Source organism: Melanaphis sacchari, unplaced genomic scaffold (genome assembly GCF_002803265.2).
Source record: "Melanaphis sacchari strain LSU unplaced genomic scaffold, SCAv2.0 Contig22_pilon_pilon, whole genome shotgun sequence".
Taxonomy (NCBI): domain Eukaryota; kingdom Metazoa; phylum Arthropoda; class Insecta; order Hemiptera; family Aphididae; genus Melanaphis; species Melanaphis sacchari.
This window is the reverse complement of record NW_020271107.1, coordinates 2,375,354-2,396,496: the sequence shown is the minus strand read 5'-3', so window position 1 is coordinate 2,396,496 and position 21,143 is coordinate 2,375,354. Positions and strand designations below refer to the sequence as shown.

General features: G+C 25.8%; 1 protein-coding gene across 1 annotated transcript; it reads left to right on the top strand.

Annotated features, from left to right (window-relative positions):
- The first annotated feature begins 787 nt into the window (after nt 1-787).
- LOC112594301 (F-BAR and double SH3 domains protein 2) lies at nt 788-20,781 on the top strand. Its single transcript, XM_025339014.1, has 19 exons — nt 788-1,317; nt 4,153-4,250; nt 4,691-4,736; nt 4,833-4,918; nt 10,396-10,540; nt 11,398-11,534; nt 12,563-12,626; nt 12,774-12,902; nt 13,419-13,541; nt 13,640-13,891; nt 14,373-14,450; nt 15,294-15,351; nt 15,566-15,802; nt 16,006-16,181; nt 16,873-17,218; nt 17,376-17,789; nt 18,366-18,470; nt 18,563-18,597; nt 19,443-20,781. Exons 1-19 carry the CDS (start codon nt 1,297-1,299, stop codon nt 19,818-19,820), a joined length of 2,928 nt encoding a protein of 975 aa, XP_025194799.1. The 5' UTR covers nt 788-1,296; the 3' UTR covers nt 19,821-20,781.
- The last annotated feature ends 362 nt before the right edge of the window (nt 20,782-21,143 follow it).

The following is a 21,143-nucleotide window of genomic DNA, read 5'->3' as shown; positions in this document are numbered from 1 at the left end:
AATTTAAAACGCTCGTTGTCTTTAGAAAAAAAATAATAAATTAATAAATAAATGTAATAAACGACGTTTTTTTATGACTTAAAATTATGAAAAAAAAAAAAAATTTTATAAACGTTAATAGTTTTTGAAATGATAAATGTATTACGTTAAACGGATCATTCGGTACACACATATTATACTCGCGCGCGCGCGCGCGCGCGCCTCTATACCTACTCCTAATATTATCATTATAATATGAACTCGGTCGAGCCGACCAGCCGCGTCACCGCCGTCGTCACGAGAGCGATCGATAACGCGCCGTCGCGGCCTGCGAATATAATAATATATGGTATGCGTGTAAAACGGCCCATCGCTGGCGATCGCGTAAAACGTGCGCCCCATAATACGATCGTTGCATAATATGGCTCGATCGCGATAAATAATCGTAAATAACGATCCCGATGATTTTTTTTCTTCTTTTCGATGATTATTGTTTTCGTCTTCTACGCACTAAAAACGACGAAAGCTGCGACGATGATTTCGCCGCGGCACAATAATATTACAATAATATTACTATATTATATCGTTTTTGTATAGATCTTACGACGAGAAATCATATCATATATATATAATAATATGATAAATTTATATATATAATACGACGACAATGCGACCACTATTGATGGGGTGATGCGGACGGGTCGGGTCGGGTCGGGTCGGGGACAGGGATCCGTACGCCGAAAGTTAGGGGCGCAAGCGCGCGAAGTTCGTCGTCGGGTGGCGGTACAGTCGTCGGTCGCGCTGTATATAGGTTATACGCGACGCGCGCGGGCTGTTGTGCGATCGCGCGATTCACCGCGGACTACACGGCGGGTACAGGGCTATAGCGGTGCGGAGGAGAAGGAGGACTGAATTGGCAAAATAGATCGGCACCGAACACGGTAACAGGAGTACTTATAACATTATTATTATTGTACATATATATCGGACCGTAAGATTATTGACAATACGGCCCGAGCGGATCTATCGCGTCCTCGTATTAAACGCGACGCAACGACAAAAACGATATTATATTTATCATATATCTCCGACGCGCGCACATTCTTCCGCATACCATATTATTATAGTACAACGATATTATAGTGGCACTTCCGCAGCGTGGTGTACAATAATAATCATATTATATTATACTACACGTCATGTGCGCGTGACGATCGTGACGACACGACAACGGACATCGTACGGCAGCGGGCGTACATAGATCGTTGGGTCGCTGGATCGCGGTGAATCGTCGTCGTCGTCTTCGCCGTCGTCGAGATGCAACCGCCTCCCAGGAAGGTAAGGAGTACATACAATCCTCGCAATGTTTATATTTATTATTACATTAATTGATGACCATAAAACGACGGGTGGTGGGTGGAGGAAGTGGGAGGAGGTAAGATAATAAAAGCTCGTGCGAAAAGTCATTCAATCATTCAGTCATCTCATTTGGCGTTGGCCGGCAAAAAAAAAAAGTATCGTTTAATTTTGCCACCCGTCACTGTATACACCTATATTGCGTTACGATATTATTGATGTTAGTTGTTACTTGTTACAAAATAATATTATTATGTGCAGTCGGTTCTTGTTCGTATGTTTTTTTCGTCCAACCAGTTGTGTTGAATGATTTCGCGACATTTCTGTCAAAAGTTATTATATAGTTTTTTGATTTAAAAATTTTTTTTTTTTGCTTTAACGTTCTCCTTCGGCGTGATATAATGTTCGGCGGTGACGGTGTTGCGTATTGACGAAGTAATTGTTTGCCGTCGTTTTTTTTGTTATCATTACTCGAAGTCGTACTCCGAGGGCCGACACGACTCTACGACATCGTTGGGCGAATGATAAATACGCAACACGAGTATACATAGCTATAGCAGCTACACGCTGTATTAACTTCGATAACTTGATCAGTGAATCGTGCAATTTCACACATCGATGAAATAAAAATTCGTTTAGTGCCCCCTAATAACGGTAGTTATAAGCTACGCCTGCACTCAACATTATTTCACCATATATTCATATTATTATAGGGGATTTCGACAAGCATAATGCTTACCTCCATTCTTTTCTTTGATAATGAATTTATTCAAATTATATGAATTGAAATTTTTAAGTTCCTACTTATACTTTTACAACGCTTATGGATCATATTTTCAAATACTTAAATTTTCTATGTGGTTTAAGGAGTGTCCCTGTTATAATAAAAATTAAAAATTACTTAAAAAAAATTTTTTTACTGTAGGTTGCTATGGAGATGGATTTTTTAAAAGTGTCTTTTACATAAATCGAAGTCGAAAGAGTAGTAATTGAACTTGTACTTAACTAAAGAATGATAATAAATTATAATAGATTTAAAAGATTGTTTATATATCTTTATAAGTTATAATGTGACCATAATTGTTAAAAATGTTTCCAAAATGTTTAATTTTTATTCAGTCATAAGGTCACCCAATTTCTAGTTTTAACCAAAAAGACATCCTCCAAAAATGTAGGCCTAAGCAAAAGCCATTGGAGTTATTATTGGAGATTAAAGTAATAAATATAATTTATTTGATTTGTCCAACTTAAAGTAAAAATACATTACCTATACTTATTAGACTAAATATATAACATTCATTTTATTTTTTATATACAGTCGTTGTATTAAAATTATCATTTTTAGAATTTTAAATTTAATAAATTAGAAATCAATATGTTTATTAAAAAAGTTTGCTCTTATTTGAAAAAAGTTAGTATGTGTCACCACAGGATTACTATTCCTTGTAAATATCCTTGAATCTAAAATTTAATACGAATTTTTAGTGTGCTTAAAGATTTTTAAAAATTAGAATTTGAAAAAATGAATAATTAAAGAATAGAAATATGGTTAATGTTTGATGATATATCATATATACACGTCTTGAAGATATTATTCAATCAATTATTTTCATCTTTGATTGTTTTCGCTAACCATTGTTTTAAGTCTGTTCAGTGGAATTAGTCTGGATTAAGCTATTTGAAAAGATAAAAAAAAATAGTCGTCGTCGAATAACATTTATAATATTGATTAAGCCCTTGTTAAATATTGTTAAATAATAATGTTCATCAGATAAACTTTTATTATGATAATGATTTAAAGTTTAAATTATATTACCATAGGTATGACTTTGAAAATAGTAATTTTATATTTAACAACAATTTACAATATGTATTACTTATAAAAAATAAGTAAATTTATTGAAAATAAATCTAAGACATGGTAATGTGAACGAAATAATCTTTTACCGATATTATACACTTAAAATATGAAGCGTTATTGTTGTTTATTTTCCGATTGTATTTATATGAAATTGAAATGTTTAAAAAAAAACGTAGGTTTTTATGATATTTGTAAAAAGTTAAACAAGAAATTTTAAAATATTGTATTGTTCGTTTCAGTTATTATATTTGGTTAATAATAAATAAATAGTAATGTTGGGTTGACATGCATTTTATTGATTTCACACTTGAAACACATAAACATAATATAACATAACGGTTTATGGGTAAATACTAGTCTTGTAGTAATTATTAATATTAAAACAAGAAATAATTATTTTCGTTCAGTATTTTGATTTTTTATAATTCATTACTTACACCTACTTAGAATTATTTATTTTTTTGTTAGAATTTAATTTAGTGATAGTTTCTGTTTAGTATTTAGAGTTTTAACTTAAGGAAAAATTTATGTTGAAATCCATTAATTATATCAAATTTCTTATTGGTTAAATGAGTAGGTAATGAATAATCTGAATTCATTTTGAAAATAGTTCAAGTTACTGAATGTTATTTGATACAGTTCTGTTTAGCGCTGCTAAGTAGGTACACACCTTATTAAATGGTTCAAATAACATACATACTTTTTTTTTTTAAATTTAAAATTTCTATTTTATTTCATTTTTATGTGGAAATAAAAATCGGAAACTAAAACACTGATTTTAATTAATCCATTTGTGGATATGGAGTAATTGAAATGTTAAAATGATATGAATTATAAACTCGTATTGAACAATTTTATAAAATTATTTTATAATACAAAGAGTTTGTGGTTTTTTATAAATAATGTCTGTACTATAATATTTTGTGAGTAATTTCTATGTTTTAATTTTGTTTTAGGGAAATTACGTAAAATTTTTAAAAAATCTTCACTCGGAACAAATAGCAAAATTACTTTTAAAAAACCAAAACGAATGTGATCTGTTGGAAGACATAAGGTAAATAATTTCATCATCTTATTTAGTATAGTTAAGTATACAGATTGAATCATCAGATAGAAATTACTTTTTAAAGAAATAATCGTTGTTGTAATTAGAAATGTTTATTTTTTATATAATTAGTATAAAATAAATAATCAATCGATTGCATTTGTTCAATGAAGTGTTGTATTGATAAAACATTGTTGTGTATTTTATTTTTGTGTACCGGTAGTACACGTTCATGTAAATATTTGAATTTTATACATTTTCAAAAGTTCAAATTTATTCTATTTGATGAGCAATTTTTTCACCGTTTTTATTTACCAAGTTATTGAAACATCAGAATCGTTCCAGATATCCATTGTGTACCCAAAGTTATAACTCACTGAACTATAAACAGTCTAATTCAAATATACTTACTACTGACACGTGTAAAATAATATTTATTTTTGATTTAGGAGTTTTTTGATCAAAAAATCTTCTATAGAGAAATCATATTCAGATGTAAGTACTTATATTAAACCGTATATTTGTAAAGTAATAACAACCTCACATAATATTGTTTAAGTGTTTAAGTAAATATTTTTATAATTTTTTTAGGCATTACTTAAAATATCTGTTGCTTTTTTGAACAAGAAAATTGCTAATATACCGGACATAAAGACTGAAGGTAGTGAAGAAAAATGGTAAGCATACATTATCTGTAGCATGTATAGTGTATACTGCATAGATATTAAAATAGATAACAAATTTGAAGCAATAGTTTTTTTAATTATAGCTTATAAACATTTAAAATATAATTAAGTGGTTTGAAGCGACATTCAGTATTTTATACGTTCAATAATCGAGGGTAAAATGCATCTAAACTGTGTGGACTTTTTTAACCATAGTACCTACTACAGAAAAACCTAATTAAATATAATTTAATGATTATTAATGTTATCATACAACATATTCAATGTCATGTTGTTCTATATGGTAGGTTTTGAATATACCTGGTCATTGAGTAGTTGTTATAATGATGTGTAACATTTGAATTCAATTATGTATAATTGTTTAATATAAAAAAAAAAAAACGATTCTGACCGGAGACCGCGTGTGATAGTCTTTATTTCTAAGAATATTTTATAATATATTTACTATTGATGCAATTAAATAAGTATATTATTTTTCCAACATTATTAAAAATATGGTAAAATTAACTTAAAATAATTGTTGGTTGATTATATTATCTAATTAATTATTATTAAAATATTACACCATTCGTATATCTAATACTTTAATTAACATATAGTTTAATAACCAATGGCGACATATCGACATACCGTAGAATATTGCTAATAGGTTTGTGATGTAAATAGCTTAAAAACGCTTAAATAATTTAATAATAAACAATAATATACGCAATGGCATTTTAAATCTCTATTATGACTATTTTTTGAATTACAACTAGGGGTGGATTCATGATATTTTTCGTTTCGAAAAATAGGAATCAAAGCGACATATAATTACCTATTTCTTCTTTATATTTTCAATAAAAAAATTTTTTTCTCCGATACTTTACTTAATATGTACTTATTATTTAATCTCACATATAGTATTTTATGATCAAGTAATGAATGACTATAAGGTTAAGTTTTAAGTCATTAATTAATTTAATAGGTAGTAGGTACCTACATACTGATAATTCCATTGTTAAATACAGCAATGCATAACATCTAATAAATAAATGAATATCAGAATATAATAATTATTTCATAGAGTTTAATTTTTAAACCGCTAATTTTTAATAGCTGAACTCCTTGTGAAACTAATTGATTTAAATTTTTATTGTTGTTTAATAACTTCATCAAGTTTATTTCATTGGATATTTTTACTTGATAACATAGGTACTCATAAGCATAAAAGCTTCTAAATAATCTTATTTAAATGCATTTCAAAAACTAGCTAATATTATTTTAAAATTTAAAATAATTGTAACTGAGTCGCACAGTTTCAAAACAAATATTTAAGCAATTGCAATAAAAAATTTGAGTTTTTAAAATTAATAGTTTAAAGTATTATCTGAGTTCAAGGAAATGTAAGATTGTAAAAAGATATTTATAATATATTAAAATGTTAATTGGTGATAAGCATTATTATAAAGCTCATAAGTGGTATTTCATTAAAACGTTAAAGTAGCGATCGAACAGCACAATTTATTTTTACACACTTTGTTTTCTTTACAAGAATTTTTGTAAATGTTTGTATCAGCTATATCTAAAATTTCTTTAAAGTTTTCATTGTTATTAAAATTATAATCGTCTATACATGAATCAGGAAATAATTTTGTGAAATTTAATTATTCTCACTCTAGTATCCATAGTATTATCCTTGTTAAACTTTTAAGTTTTAAGTTAAGTGGATATAAAAAGATTTTTGACAATTTATTATGAAAACTAACAAAATTATTAGTAGATGAATACATGTTATAATATGATTTAATTTTTTTTTTTAATATACGTACTTACGTATAATATGCTTCCATTAACGTAATCCATTATACAGTCATATATTTTTATAGTAAATTTTTTAAGTTGATTAATTTAAAATTTGACCAATGAATATTTATTTTCTATTATTTATAAAAATTACATATGATTTTTTTTCGATAAATCTTTGTAGAAGATATCTGTATTGTTTATATTTTTTATTTTGTTGAATATATAGTAAGAAAAATTTTATGCTCTGGACAGTAATGCGTGTTTATTTGAATATAAAAACCACTTAAAAATTAACTAATTATAATTTTATGTATAATTTATTCAAAGTTTATATTTTCTACTAAACCTTTTAATTTTTGCATAAATATGTATATATTAACAAAACAATTAATAAAAAATAAAATTTTTTATACATCAAAATTTGTCATATTTATTTTTCAATCTGAATATAAGTAATATTAATCAATGTTTTTTCTTTTTCGACGATAACTTATCATTTATGGACTTACGGTTAAGACCACTGTATTCAATAATTTCTTACTAATTGTTAATATTTATAATTATTTAAAAAAAGTAAATAAGACTTCGTACAGGTTAATAAAAAATACTTCGTTGTTAATTAATGTAATATAAATATTGTTAAAAATTAAACATTGAGAGTATTGTTTATAATTTCGTGGTCTGTGCTACTTATAATGAATTTCATATTATACACAAGCGTATTATAGACAAAAATAAGCCTTGATTACCTAATATAAATAATCTGATGATACTTAATATGTATGATAAATAAAATTATACTTCGTATATTATAAATTGAAATAAAAATAAATGTTTTAATTAACTATGGTAATTATACGTATTATACGTTTATATTATAACCTCATAAATCATAATATAGCGTGAGTATAATGGTAATTAATCGGTAATCGGTATTTATTTCCGAATATTAATAAAAATTTTTAAATAAATTTAACATGATATCAATTAAACAGTTTATTCTAGGTAAAGGCAAAATTTTTGTTTTTATTTAACACATTTAATAGATCTAAAAAAAATTAATTAAAGAAAATGTTTTGTTTATATTTAAAATTCTTATGAATGTGTGTTATGTCATATTAATGTAGTTATATAAATATGTAGTTTAAAAATCATAAAATATCAGTACACTGAAAGGTAGTGCAACATTGCTGATTACTATGTCTTAAGGTATAACAAATTTGTTATACTTTAAAACTAACTAGAATCGATCAACGTGACCCGCACGCGCATAGTTTGTGGTCTGCACCTTACAATACACTATCCTCATACCCTTCTAACGGACAATGCTCCAAATAACAGTTCTAGTTCAAGTATTTTACTCTTTTAACATGTAAAACGAACCATGTGTAGTATTTTAATCGTTAGACACAATTATTGAACCATAAATTTGATAGTAAAAGTACTCTTATTTTCACATTTTCTTCAAGTGGAAAATTTAATTTGTTAAAATTGTTTGATCTTTATTTATTGATTTAAAAATACTAGAAAATAACTTAAAAAAATAATAATAAAATCAAAAATTACCAAAATAATAGCAACAATATTTTAATATAATTTCAATATTAATATAATTATTTTTAATAAAAATAATCTCTAAAAAATATAAAAAAGTCATTTTAAAATTATGACTGTTTCATTTTTTTCACAAATGAAAAAATACTGCAATTTATTTTAATATATTAGGTATAGAAATGCTAATTTTGAATTTAATTAGGTACTGATATAATGTAGATTATAAATAATTTTTATTTTATTACTAATTAATTTTAAAATACATGTATTATAATGGTTTATTTTTTTGTATACTCGATAAAATTCCTTTTAATGTAAAAACATGTATGTAGTTATTTGCGTCTTATAGAATTTATTTATATTAGTACATTTTTTACTCACTATTATTTTTTAAAATAATTAAAAAAAAAATAATCGTGATTTGTAGCAAAGGAACGATTTTAAATATGTATGCTAACACTACAGTGAAAACAGTAGAACATAAAATTAACTTAAAATCGTTTTTAATTGATGAGATATTGAGATGTAACATTGATTTCAAAATTTATAGTATTAAGCGTAGTGTTCAGAGTGGAAGAATAAAAAAAGGATTTTTAGATTTAAAAAAATTAGCGTTGATTGAAGTTATTGAATTTTATCTAACTTCAGTTATTTGCAGGACCGGGATAGGTTAAAAATAAAGACTTAAAATTCAATTTATATAATTTAAAATTAATTAAAATTAGGTATATTAATTTGTAATTTTTTTAAAATTATACTTTAATCATATGTTATATATCATAGTGGTTTTGTAGTATAATCGTAGTTATATGTTGCTTATATATGTAATTCATCAAATTAAATTTTAATACCTTATTAAATAAGATTTTACAAAAAAAAAAAATAAATATAATGTATATAAAAAAATCTGTTTCGTAAAAAGGATGTACCGTCTCCATTCAAATAAAAATTATAAATAAGGATGCTCTCAAAATATAAACAAATAGTAGAGAAGCCTGAAGTTCACTTTTTGCGTACTTCATAAATCATAATATGAGCACTTATAACAATAATTCAATATAGACTATTTTATAAAGTTGAACGAAACAAGACAAGCACTCAAATAATTGACCTATACTCATTATGTATTTATTTTTTATTTTATTTGAAAAATAGTAAAGCCATGGGATTTATGTGGAATTTAGTTTTTCTTTTATTTATTCCCGTAAGAGTTAAATTGAAAATATATGTTCTCTCCAAAAAAAGCGTTCCGGAATCTCTCATATAAGAATAATATTTTTAACTTTGAGAATTAGATAAATAATTTAATTCTTTTAATCAAAATTATTTTTGAATACAATCGTTCAAAAATTTATTGAACACAAAAATAATGTTAATTAAATAGGTATATTAGTATAAATTATAATCTTAATTTTTTTTTTAATAAAAATCTTAACATAACAGATTTTTAATAACTTAAATTTAAATTAGTAATTGTTAAAACCTAATCTAGTAAGGGGATCAACTTTTTAAAAAATCATTAACTACAACACTGTAACTATATCATATAAATATTCCATTTTATGTTTTATTCTAAAATAACAAAATGTCGTTTAAAATGTCAGAGCGTTTAAATTTCATAAAAAGTTTTGCTTAACTTATAACTGTAATATTTTTACAAAAAATTTATCAAAGACCTTATTTTTAGTTTTATCTAGATGTTTATTAAAAGTATAATAGATTTATATTAAAATTTTTATTTGTTAAAAATATATGTTGCAATTTAATAGAATTATACTAGATTTTTATTTACGTAGCTAATATTATTTTCTAAAACAAATCAAATGAATAATATTTGTATTACTGCAAATATTCAATGTCTAAGCTTAATGATGAGCTGTTAATGTTTTTTTATTATTTTATACTTTAGTAACTTTTATGGTGATATGATTACAAATGTGAAATACTCGTAACTGTTATTTATTCAAAATAATAGCATTTTTAAAAGAAAAATTGTCTTTAATATTATTAAATTGTATATCTATTTATTCTAAAATGTCTTGTTTGATACTATTAATGATTTTATATGGTTATATAGATTAAATGTGTATGAAAAAAATTGTGAAAATATGTTTACTTACTTTTAGGAATATGTGGAATGTATGGCGAACAGTTCTCGAAGAAAACGAAACAGCTGCAAAAGCACGATTAGAAGCTATTGAAGTTTTACAAAACCAAATAAATGATGAGGCGAAAGCTCTTCGGGCGCATAAACTTCAGATTGCAAAAAAAGTAAGCTATAAACATAATTTTATCCAGTTTTTTAAACATTTAATTTGAGGTGTTTCGTAATGCTCTTATGAAAAGTTTACTTTCAAAGATAATCGTGATCCATGAAACACTTGTTAATTGTGTATGACTTACAATTTATAAGTAGAGATTGGAATTTTATGTAGTAAATTACCCTTAAAATTTTTCAAATATGATTTATTAATTGAAATATTCCATTTTAAATATTTTTAAAATATTATAAAAAAATATATTTTTTTTTTACAATTAGAAATACACAATCTGTATAGCGTAGCACAATGAGTATATATGATATTATAATAGTAACATGAATATTTTGAAATAAGAAATAACCCAATGGTGACACTTGGCTGGGAATTAATGCTGTCTAGAGTCTAGAACTTCGTTGTTATAAAAAAATATAGAAATTAAATTGCAATAAATTATGAAAATGTATTTACAATCAACTATCTACTGCAAGTATTTACTTAAAATTCTAAAGAAAATTATTATAGTATATGAAAATTAAATACTTAGCACGTAATAAAATATTTTCCTTCAGCTATGTGAAAATTATTATTTTACAATTTTGTTTGTATTAATATTTTGTATACGATTTAAATATTTAATATTTAGAATAAATGAATGATTGTACTTTTATGCACTGTATAATATAATATAACTGCAATTACATTTCTCAATAAACAATAAATATAATTTGGATATGAATTTATATTAAAATTCATTAATTTATGTTGTGTATTATGTACACATATTAAAACATAAATAATAATATGGCTTTAACATATTTTTTATTATCTAAACTAAAATATTTATTATATATTATTATATGATTATAGTGTACAGATCATTTAGCATTGGTACAAAAAGAACTTCATTCTTCCGTTCAAGACGTAGATAAGACAAAAAAGTTTTATTTCGATGAAGAACAGAGTGCTCATGAAGTGAGAGACAAGGCTAAGGATATAGAAGAAAAGTAAACTTTTAATTTATTGTTAAAATACGTGTATAATATATTAATGTACTTTTATTTTATCAAATTAATTGTTAGACATTGGTCAGGATAAAAAAATATGTTGAGTATATTAGATCTGACATAAGAGTGAAATTGTAATTATACTTTTTGAAGGGTAAAAAAAGCTTAGAAAATATTTAAATAAAGCGAGAATATTCAACTTAATGAAATTAATTTAAGCCAATATTTTAATTATTTTATAAACCATTAAAAATTCGTTATTTATTGTATATTTTAATTATTTTTTAAAATCTAAGCATATCAATAAAAGTATTGGTCTTATAATAAGAATATTCTGAAAGTTTCACGTATACTAAGTATAAATCACATCGTCTATATCAGTAATGTCTAACCTTTTTTTTTTCGGAGTGCCAATTTAGTAAACAATTATTTTCGAGCGGGCCACCAAGTATAAAAGTTCGAATAATCCCAATCTTAATCTAATAATATAATTTTGTTATACATAATTCAAACTAGATTTTTAATTATATTAGTAAAGTAAACTCAAGTTAAAATTACACATTAAAACTTTTTTTATTTTATTATTATTATTATATTATTAATAAATAAATAAATAAATAAATATAATTTTACTTTTTTTTAAATATTTTGTTTTATTTGAAAATTTGTAACGGGCTACACAGAATACCTTCGCGGGTCACATGTAGTTCGTGGGTTGCGGGTTGGGCACCACTAGTCTATATAGATCGATTAAAAGTCTACGTAAAAAAAGATGCTTACCTGCGTATTTTATACTGATTAACGTGATGGATGATTTGTATTATTGATGAAATGATAACAATTTAATACACTAGTTCATTATATTATTTACATTTATTTTGAATTTAAATGAACTGTTTTACATCATTAATTATAACGTGTTAGGTTATGATCAAAAATTAGATTAACTGCTAAAAATTGCTTACATTAGTCAATATGCGATACACTATAATAATTTTTATAATTTAAGTGAATGGTATTTGTTGCAGGTTAAAGAAAAAAAAAGGCTCGTTCTTCCAGTCAATCACTTCTTTACAAAAAAATAGTGTAAAAGTAAATATTATAATTTTTAGTTCAATGTAATAAATTATAATTAATTTTTGAAACCTATAGTGACATTATAGATACAGAACACTGATTAATGACAATCAAATGTCTTGTATATTATTTTAATTGTTGCATAATTTTTAATAATTTTAGGTGTCTTCCAGAAGAGAAGTTTTGGAAGAAAAATCTTCAGGAGCTAGAAACGATTATTTACTGAGTCTAGCTGCTGCAAATGCTCATCAGACACGGTATTTTTTGGTTGATCTTCAAAATGTAATGAATGTGAGTAAACAAATACATATAACTACAACTTCTATAATCTATAAACTTATAATGTATTATAAAAATACAATTCGAATAACGTTTTAATGAATTCCATAATAATACTCACTTTAAACATGTACAAATTTAATTTAATTGCTATTACAACTATAAATATAATTCATAGTAATCATTTTTAATTTTCAAGTTCATTTTAACTAATAATACTTTTCTTTATACAATGATATTGCAGTTATATGGTAATTTGATACTTTATATAATATAATTTATTCATTAAAGTTAAGTTAATTATTTCAAGTTTATCCGTTACTTGTTATTTTAAAATTACGTAATTAAAATAACAACGATATTTTTATTACTTTTTTTTTATATGTAAAGAACTTTGGATAAAGTACAATAATTTGCTTATAATTCAATACGCTACCTATTAATTTTTTTGGTATTTATTTAACTTGGTTATTATTTAATTTTATACAAAAAATTAGTATAGAAAATATTTTTATTTATTGAATTTAGACTATGGAACACAATGTTTATGAAAAAGTACAAGAATATTTGGCATTAATGAGTAAAATTGAGCTTCTTACGTGTACTGTCGTTCATAATTCGTTTAAAAAAGTCAGAGACCAAGCTCAACAAGTTAGTATACATAAATGTTGTTCACAAAAATGTCATATACTGTTTAATTTTATTTTAATGAAACAAAAATTCTGATAAAAAAAAAAATAATAATTTAGTTAAGTCGAGAGTACAACATGCAATGCGTATACCTTTTCTACCCCGTGTTGAAGCAACATGTTCAATACCAATTCGAACCTTGTGACGGAGACAGTATAGATCACATCACAGCGGATCACGGTGGAGTAGTGACTATACTTAGTCAAGAAGCAAAAAGGTGGGCCACACGAATAATTAGGGAGACAAATAACATAAAAGAAAACACTAGAAAACTACAGGTTTTCCAAGCTCTCAGAGATTCTGGACAAAAGGTAAATTAAGTTATAATATAATGCATGTGGCATTAACGTTTGGTTTATTATGTAATTCCATTAGTTATATAATAAGACTGTTTTATTGATCGAAACATTTATTAAGTTAAATACATATATAACATTATATTACATCTCAAACGCGAAACAGCTTATGTCCAAGTTTATATGTTGGAAAATAAGTATCCATTTCGTGAATTCTTGCAGCGATGAATAATTCATTAATCGACAGCGTGATTTATTAGTATACTGCGTACGATCTAAAAAAATACGAAATATTTCGTATAGATTATTATTACTTGGTTTTAAAAATAGTATATAGTGCTTAATAAACGATTAATTATTAATAAATATTAATTTAATGGGGGTTTATATTGGCGGAAACGTTGAGAGATCACTATTTGTAACCATTCTAACAATATTAATAATAGACAATATTATATTAAATTGATTTTTATTTTATTTTTGTGATTCATTATAGAACGACCCAAATGATCCAAATGGACCTGATTTGGAAACTAAAATAGAATCTTTGAAAAACAGCATTCGAAGATCTGAAGTAAGCTTTATGACAATGAGTTCAAAATTACTTTTATAAAATTACAAATTTTGCATACAAAACGCATAATAACTAATATTGCAATTTGTAATACCCTATCAATAAAATGTTTACTTTCATAACACTAAGTTATAAGCTTGTGTGCGATATTTGAAATTATCAAAATATTACACAACGAATACTAGTATCAATTAGTGACATTTTCATAAATTATTTTAGCAAAAAAAAATTGTTGACATGTTATTACAAGCATTGATGAAATTATAATTATTTACTGCATAATGGCAACACAAATCAATATGTACATTTAGAGTGCTATACTTGTACTTAATTATTTAATTTAGACATGGATAATAATAGCTTATAAATAAACTTTTTTGTAACCATTTTAGTTAACTTGATGTCGTTTAAAAAAATTTATCGTAAACATTTTTAATATTTTTTAATATTTTTATGAATGATACAATTTTCAAAATATTTAGTCTAATATACTACGAACCTTCTATATTATTATTTCTATTTCTCGATGTAAGTCAGTATTAATGTATAAGTTATGTGCAAGATTTTTTGTGAACAATTATGAAAATAATAAATAAATAATAATAATAATATATATATATATATATATATAACAACGTATAAGGTAAATAGTTATTAGTCCACTTCACACCGTTATCTCCAATGATTTATTTTTGAATTAAGCTAAATTTATTTCAACGATGAAATATACTTGAAATCATATAAGTGTTCAATAGAAGCGGTTTTCCTGGTTTTTTTTTATTATTTATATAACAATATGATGAGTAAATTAATTTTTTTATTGTTCATTTTCTTCTTTTTCAGATAGCCAAAGCTAAAGCTGAATCTCGTATTGAGTGTTTGAAAAATGGAGATGGAAATGGTACTTAGATTGTTTTTTATTGTTTTGGAGCTTTTAACCAACGAGTTATTAAGACTATTAAGTTTTAAATTTTTATTGGTAACTTAAATCCATTCGTCTTCATAAAAATTTGTTAAAAGTTAAAACAATTACGTGTTATAAGGAAAAAATTAAAATTAAATATTTGTATAAACATAATAAGCTGATTGTTTTTTTTTTTTTTTTTTTATCATAGTTAATGTAGAAGAATGGTTAGCAGACATGGGTGATATAAATGCCGAACTTCAACGATCAAATAGTACATCTTCATTACCAATTGATGGAGGTACAACTAGTGCTATGACATCTGACTATGATAGTGAGGATTACGGAGACGGACCTTCTGACAGTCCAATACCAACCGATCAACCACAGCCATCATCTCAAGATGAAGAAGATCGGCCAGATTCGGCGGAAATTGATAAAGATTGGGGTATTTTGTTTTTATTTATATCATAAATCATTATTTTAGAACTTTTTGTATGTTCCTTTTTATTATGTATTAATAAATTTTCATATAAGAATTGTTAATAAATCGCATTTCTAAAAATGAAATATTCAGTTTTATTTGTGTATAATTTTAATTATAACCATATTTTTATTTATACACATATCTTATTGTTGTTTATATTTTAGCTCTTGTGGAAAAAGAACGTCAACGTATTGAACAATTAACAGCTGGTTGGGACGATCCAACTCAGGTAAATTGGGAAGAAACACGTGACACTGAAGAAAAAACGATGTATCCTCAAACTGCTCCAGAAGAACCTGAAGGCCCTGTTTACAAATGTACTGCGTTATACAGCTATACTGTAAGAAAAATAAAATTAGAAATTTATTTATACATTTTTATTTTTTATAATTCTGCTAGTGGTATAATTTTGTTATGTTTGTAGAGGAGAGAGGGATGAAATGTTTGTACATTTAGTAGGACACTTAAGTAGACAAAACTCTTTGATTCCGGTTTGGGCAAAGTTTTTATATATTGTTTTTGGTATTTAAATTATTTAATTACATAAAATATTTAAGTATATGATACATATAATTATATAAATACATTAAAAACTAAGATATTATTTGTTGTCTGTCATTTGTCTGTTTGACGGATTTTGTTTTAATGGTACAAGATCTTTTTTTACCTATTAGTATTATATTAATTAATTTTTAGAATATAATGTTGAAAGAATTTATATTTTTATTTTACTAAAATAGATGATTTAATAATTTTTGAAGGTGTTTAATCATCAAAACATCAAATGTGTCTTTTCTTATTTTATGATGAAATCGATATTGTTGAGTTTGAATCGTTAATTTTTTATCATTGATTATATAACTAATTTAAAATTAGTCTTATGTTTTTTATTGTTTTTTTTTTTTTTAAATTAACTCTGATCCTGTTAATTCTCTAATATATATGCTCTATATATACATTTTATACACTCATGTATCATAAGTTAATTTAAAACATTTTGAATTAATATTATTTTCCTATGCATGTTTCAGGCTCAACATCCTGATGAGTTAAGTATCGTTGAAAATGAGCAACTTGAAGTATTTAGCGTAGACAGTGATAATTACGGTTGGTCAAAGGCAAGAAATTACAAAGGTGAAGTAGGGTATGTACCATCTAATTATTTGGATATCGAACAAGAAACGTGTGATCCAGAAACACACGACACCCCTACTACCTACCAACTTAGATCGCAGATTAGCTTCTCTTCAGTGGACTATATGGTTAACGATGAGGCAACAAATCAATCACAGCACTGTCAGTCTGACGAAGACGCCGAAGCTGAAGAACAGTCATCAGAAAAAAGCATTACTACAGTGTGGGAAAAGAAAGACGGAGGTAATATTATGATCGTTATAAAAATCGATTTCTAAAAATTAAACAATATAGGTATAATGTATTTTTGTTGCTTATAAATTTAAAATATGATTACGTTCAATCGATTAACTATATTATCACGTATTTATCAGAAATGTAATTTTATTTTATTTTTTAGGCATCATAGAAATACCATCATATTGTATAGCCCTATTTGATTATGACGGAAACGATCCTGAAGAATTGGGTATGAAAGAAGGCCAAATTATCAAAGTAGTTGACAAGACTACACATGTGGATGACGGGTGGTGGGTAGGTGAGTTGGGTAGCATGATGGGACATTTTCCGTCATGCCTAGTAAAAGAATGTTACGAGAACGGTGAACTAATACCCACACCAACATCTGAAAACGGAGATAGTGATTTTTCGAATGAAGATCATCCCGAATTTGTTACAAGTGGTCCACCACCGCCACCACCACCAGTATTTACACCACCCGAATTATCAACACATTTGTTCCCGACTCAAGTGATTGTCACTCAACCAACGCCAATTGGTGATCATGGCCCTCCTGGAAGTTTTACTCCAGAAGGTGAGTAACACGTGTGAAAGATTAACAATACAAGACAATTAAAAAAAATTGAAAATAAAAATGACCTAAAGAAGAGTTTTTGATTAAAAAAGTAAAGGTAGTTGTATATTACTAAATGTAAAAATAGAATATGAATAATTGATCAAGATTCATTGTTTATTTGTATAATGAAAACAAAGAATAAATTAATCAAAAAAGTAATATAACTTTAATATAGTTATTTAAAAGCAATAAACATTGATTTTAAAATATAATAAAATATTTACATAATATTATTATTACGTGAAAATTCTACGGTTGTAACAACAATATTGCTAAAATAGTTTTTTAAAGATTAATAAAAATTGTTTGAGTGATAAATAAAAAAAAAAAGTTGAAATATAATTAAATCATATTTAAAAATAAGGTAAGTATAAATGTATGCTTGGTAAATTAATTATATATACTTTATACATATTAAATATAAATATAATGATGTTACCGAATCAATAAATAAAAAAAAGAATAAAAATATATATCAATATATTTAAAATACATTATTGACGTTGGATTATATATTTTTATTTGGGATTTTAGTACCACCCAAATCGAATGAATTTTCAATGGTGATAACTCAAAATCAACAAGAACAGTATGATACGCAGTTTACGGAGGAATCTTCTGTCACAGTATCAGTAAACGGTAAGTGTTTAATGTTTATAGATAATTGACAAATTAAAATACTGTTTTAATAATTTTATACAAATAATTTTTTATGTAATTAAAATGTACAGCGCCTGGTGTACCACAACTGTTTATAGAAAACAAGGTAATATTATTAATACAAATTCAGTAGTTAGTTTACTAAACCTATTTTTCTTTTTTTATATTTATAGAACAAAACAGTTAAATTTTAAAATTACCTTCAAGTACATCTTTATTGTTTGTACAACTTTCTATACTTAACGCACGATCAAATCATTTCGATTCTATCTCCGCATATTACCCACATACAGGATATATATATATTATATATATATATGTATAAACTATACGCATAGTTATGTTTATTAAACTCTAAAACGTGATCTAAAAATGTCAAACAACTACTATTATTTACACATCTAAAACGTTTACGGAGTAAGTACTAAACATATGCCTACAACTATTAAGTTTAAACACTTTAATAATCTAAACACTTTTTAAATTAATTTATTCATCTCTATAACCTTCATATTATATCAAAGTCAATACCATTAATTTTTATAATATGTATTATAGTATTTAAAATTTTACCTCAGACAAAGGTAATCATAAGGTTTTTCCACTCCTGCCCATCGATCAAAAAACTACACTATCTAGTATCGTACCATGAACTTATATATTTGACAACGTTGTTTAAAATTAAAAATAGTATAGTGCACACAATCATACGCCTAAAAAAGTAGGTACCGCGATAAGGACCGCTCGCAATCGTATTGCGCCCATATAATTAAACTATTCCGACAATATTAATTAGTCGGGTAAACCGAAGTCAAATAATAATAATAATATGTAAACTGTCCATTACACAATTATTTACAGACACTCTAAATGATGGAAAACTTACCACTAGGGAAAATAAGTACCAATATTGTTATAGTACGTAATTATTTATGTTATATTACTTTATAGGACGACGGTTCTGAACCTCCCGATGTTCCCCCGCCACCAGCACCTGTACCTGCGTCCGAAGGGCTAGGCGTCGCTCAAATCGTCATCACTGCCGCCACGCCAATGATGGAAGAACCGGAAAAGCCGTTCGGTCAAGAATCGGAAATGGTCAAGACCGAAACTGAACACCCTAGCGAGGAAGTCCAATCGGAATCGAAATCGGAAGAGGAGCACCGTATGAGCGTGGACAGTGATTACTTCCCGGCCACAATATTGGAAGAATCTGAAGACGATTTGAAGTTGCTCGAGACCGATCACCATGCCGACACTGGCTTGCCGTCTGAGCTCGAACCCAAACAGCTGGCCAAACTTCACGATCTTAAAGAGTCGAACGCTTAGATAGATTTTTTCATCGTCTTATTACTTCTTTTTCAAGGTCGACTATACATATTATTTTTAAGGTTCTACCTATTATATATTAAGACTCAGTGTTCTTGTTTATGTCGTTATCGATGAGTAGATAACTAAACCTATAACACTGGCTATATAATATAATATATAAACTAAATGCTTACGATATAATATACATATAAATATATATATTATATATAGAACATATAAAGCGAAATTTATGTGATTGTATGTTAACCATTTCTGTTTTAGTAGTAAAATGTTAATCATAATTCATCAATAATATTTCTTTGACACACGTATATCTTATTATAAGTATATATATTCAATATCAGAAGCACGTTTAAAGAAAAAAATAATGATTAATTTGTTCATAGTTTAATTCTTCTTGTTAAGTATTATTTTCGATAGGGTAGAAAATAATTACTATAAATCTAATAGTTTCTATAAGTGACAAATTATTATACTATTATGTGACATTTAAATATTAATAAAAATGTATTTTATATTCTCAGTTTATGTGTACCAAGATTGATTCACTCCAAAGAATAAGGATTGTACTTTTGTCGCATTAATCCATAACTGAAACATAAGTAGCTTGACTTGGTAGTTGGTCTTTCAATAATAAACAAATTATCTAGGTAATTATTGTGAACCTATTTTGATCTTTAGTATAAGTGTAAATCTATAATGTTATTCTAAAATAATTGTGAAAATTACATTTTTTTATCAATAGTCTGTTTACAGTATTTAATTAGTTATAATAATGGTTATTTAAGACATAATATACTACGATAAAGTCAATTGCAATTTTGCGTCGATAATAGTAATTAATTGACAATTAACGAAGAATGCATTTAAGTGTATCTAATGTTACATAATTAATGATTTATATGCTTATTTTCTGCAATATTTTAACAAAAGTATTCAATATAGATCGTGAAAAGTATGACTTATCGTTTATTCTTCCATTCGGATTAAAAAAAAAATTGAACAAGCGAGTTTTGATTTTGATAATCAAATGTATAGAATATTAGTTATTACAAATCGAAAGTTATAGGTATATAGGTATGTTTAGAATTATTTCGCAGATCTAGCCAAGAGTAATACGTATTTTCAGATGTTTTTCTACACATTTTTTTTTTTTTTGCTAAGATTTGTTTTCATTTTGTTTAAAGTTGGCAGGTCTGGTCATTATTAGAGTGGCTATGCGCGTAATAAAAAAAACGTCTAAGCGTCCTGAATATTTTAAATCTATTATGTATTAATATATTGCTATATGTCTTATATATAAAGACTGTCGTTTTACGT

Coding starts and splice junctions, on each gene's coding strand:
- LOC112594301 (XM_025339014.1), top strand. CDS start 1,297: ATGCAACCGCCTCCCAGGAAG. Junction 11,535..12,562: donor GCTAAGGATATAGAAGAAAA/GTAAACTTTTAA, acceptor TATTTGTTGCAG/GTTAAAGAAAAAAAAAGGCT. Junction 13,892..14,372: donor TCAGAGATTCTGGACAAAAG/GTAAATTAAGTT, acceptor GATTCATTATAG/AACGACCCAAATGATCCAAA.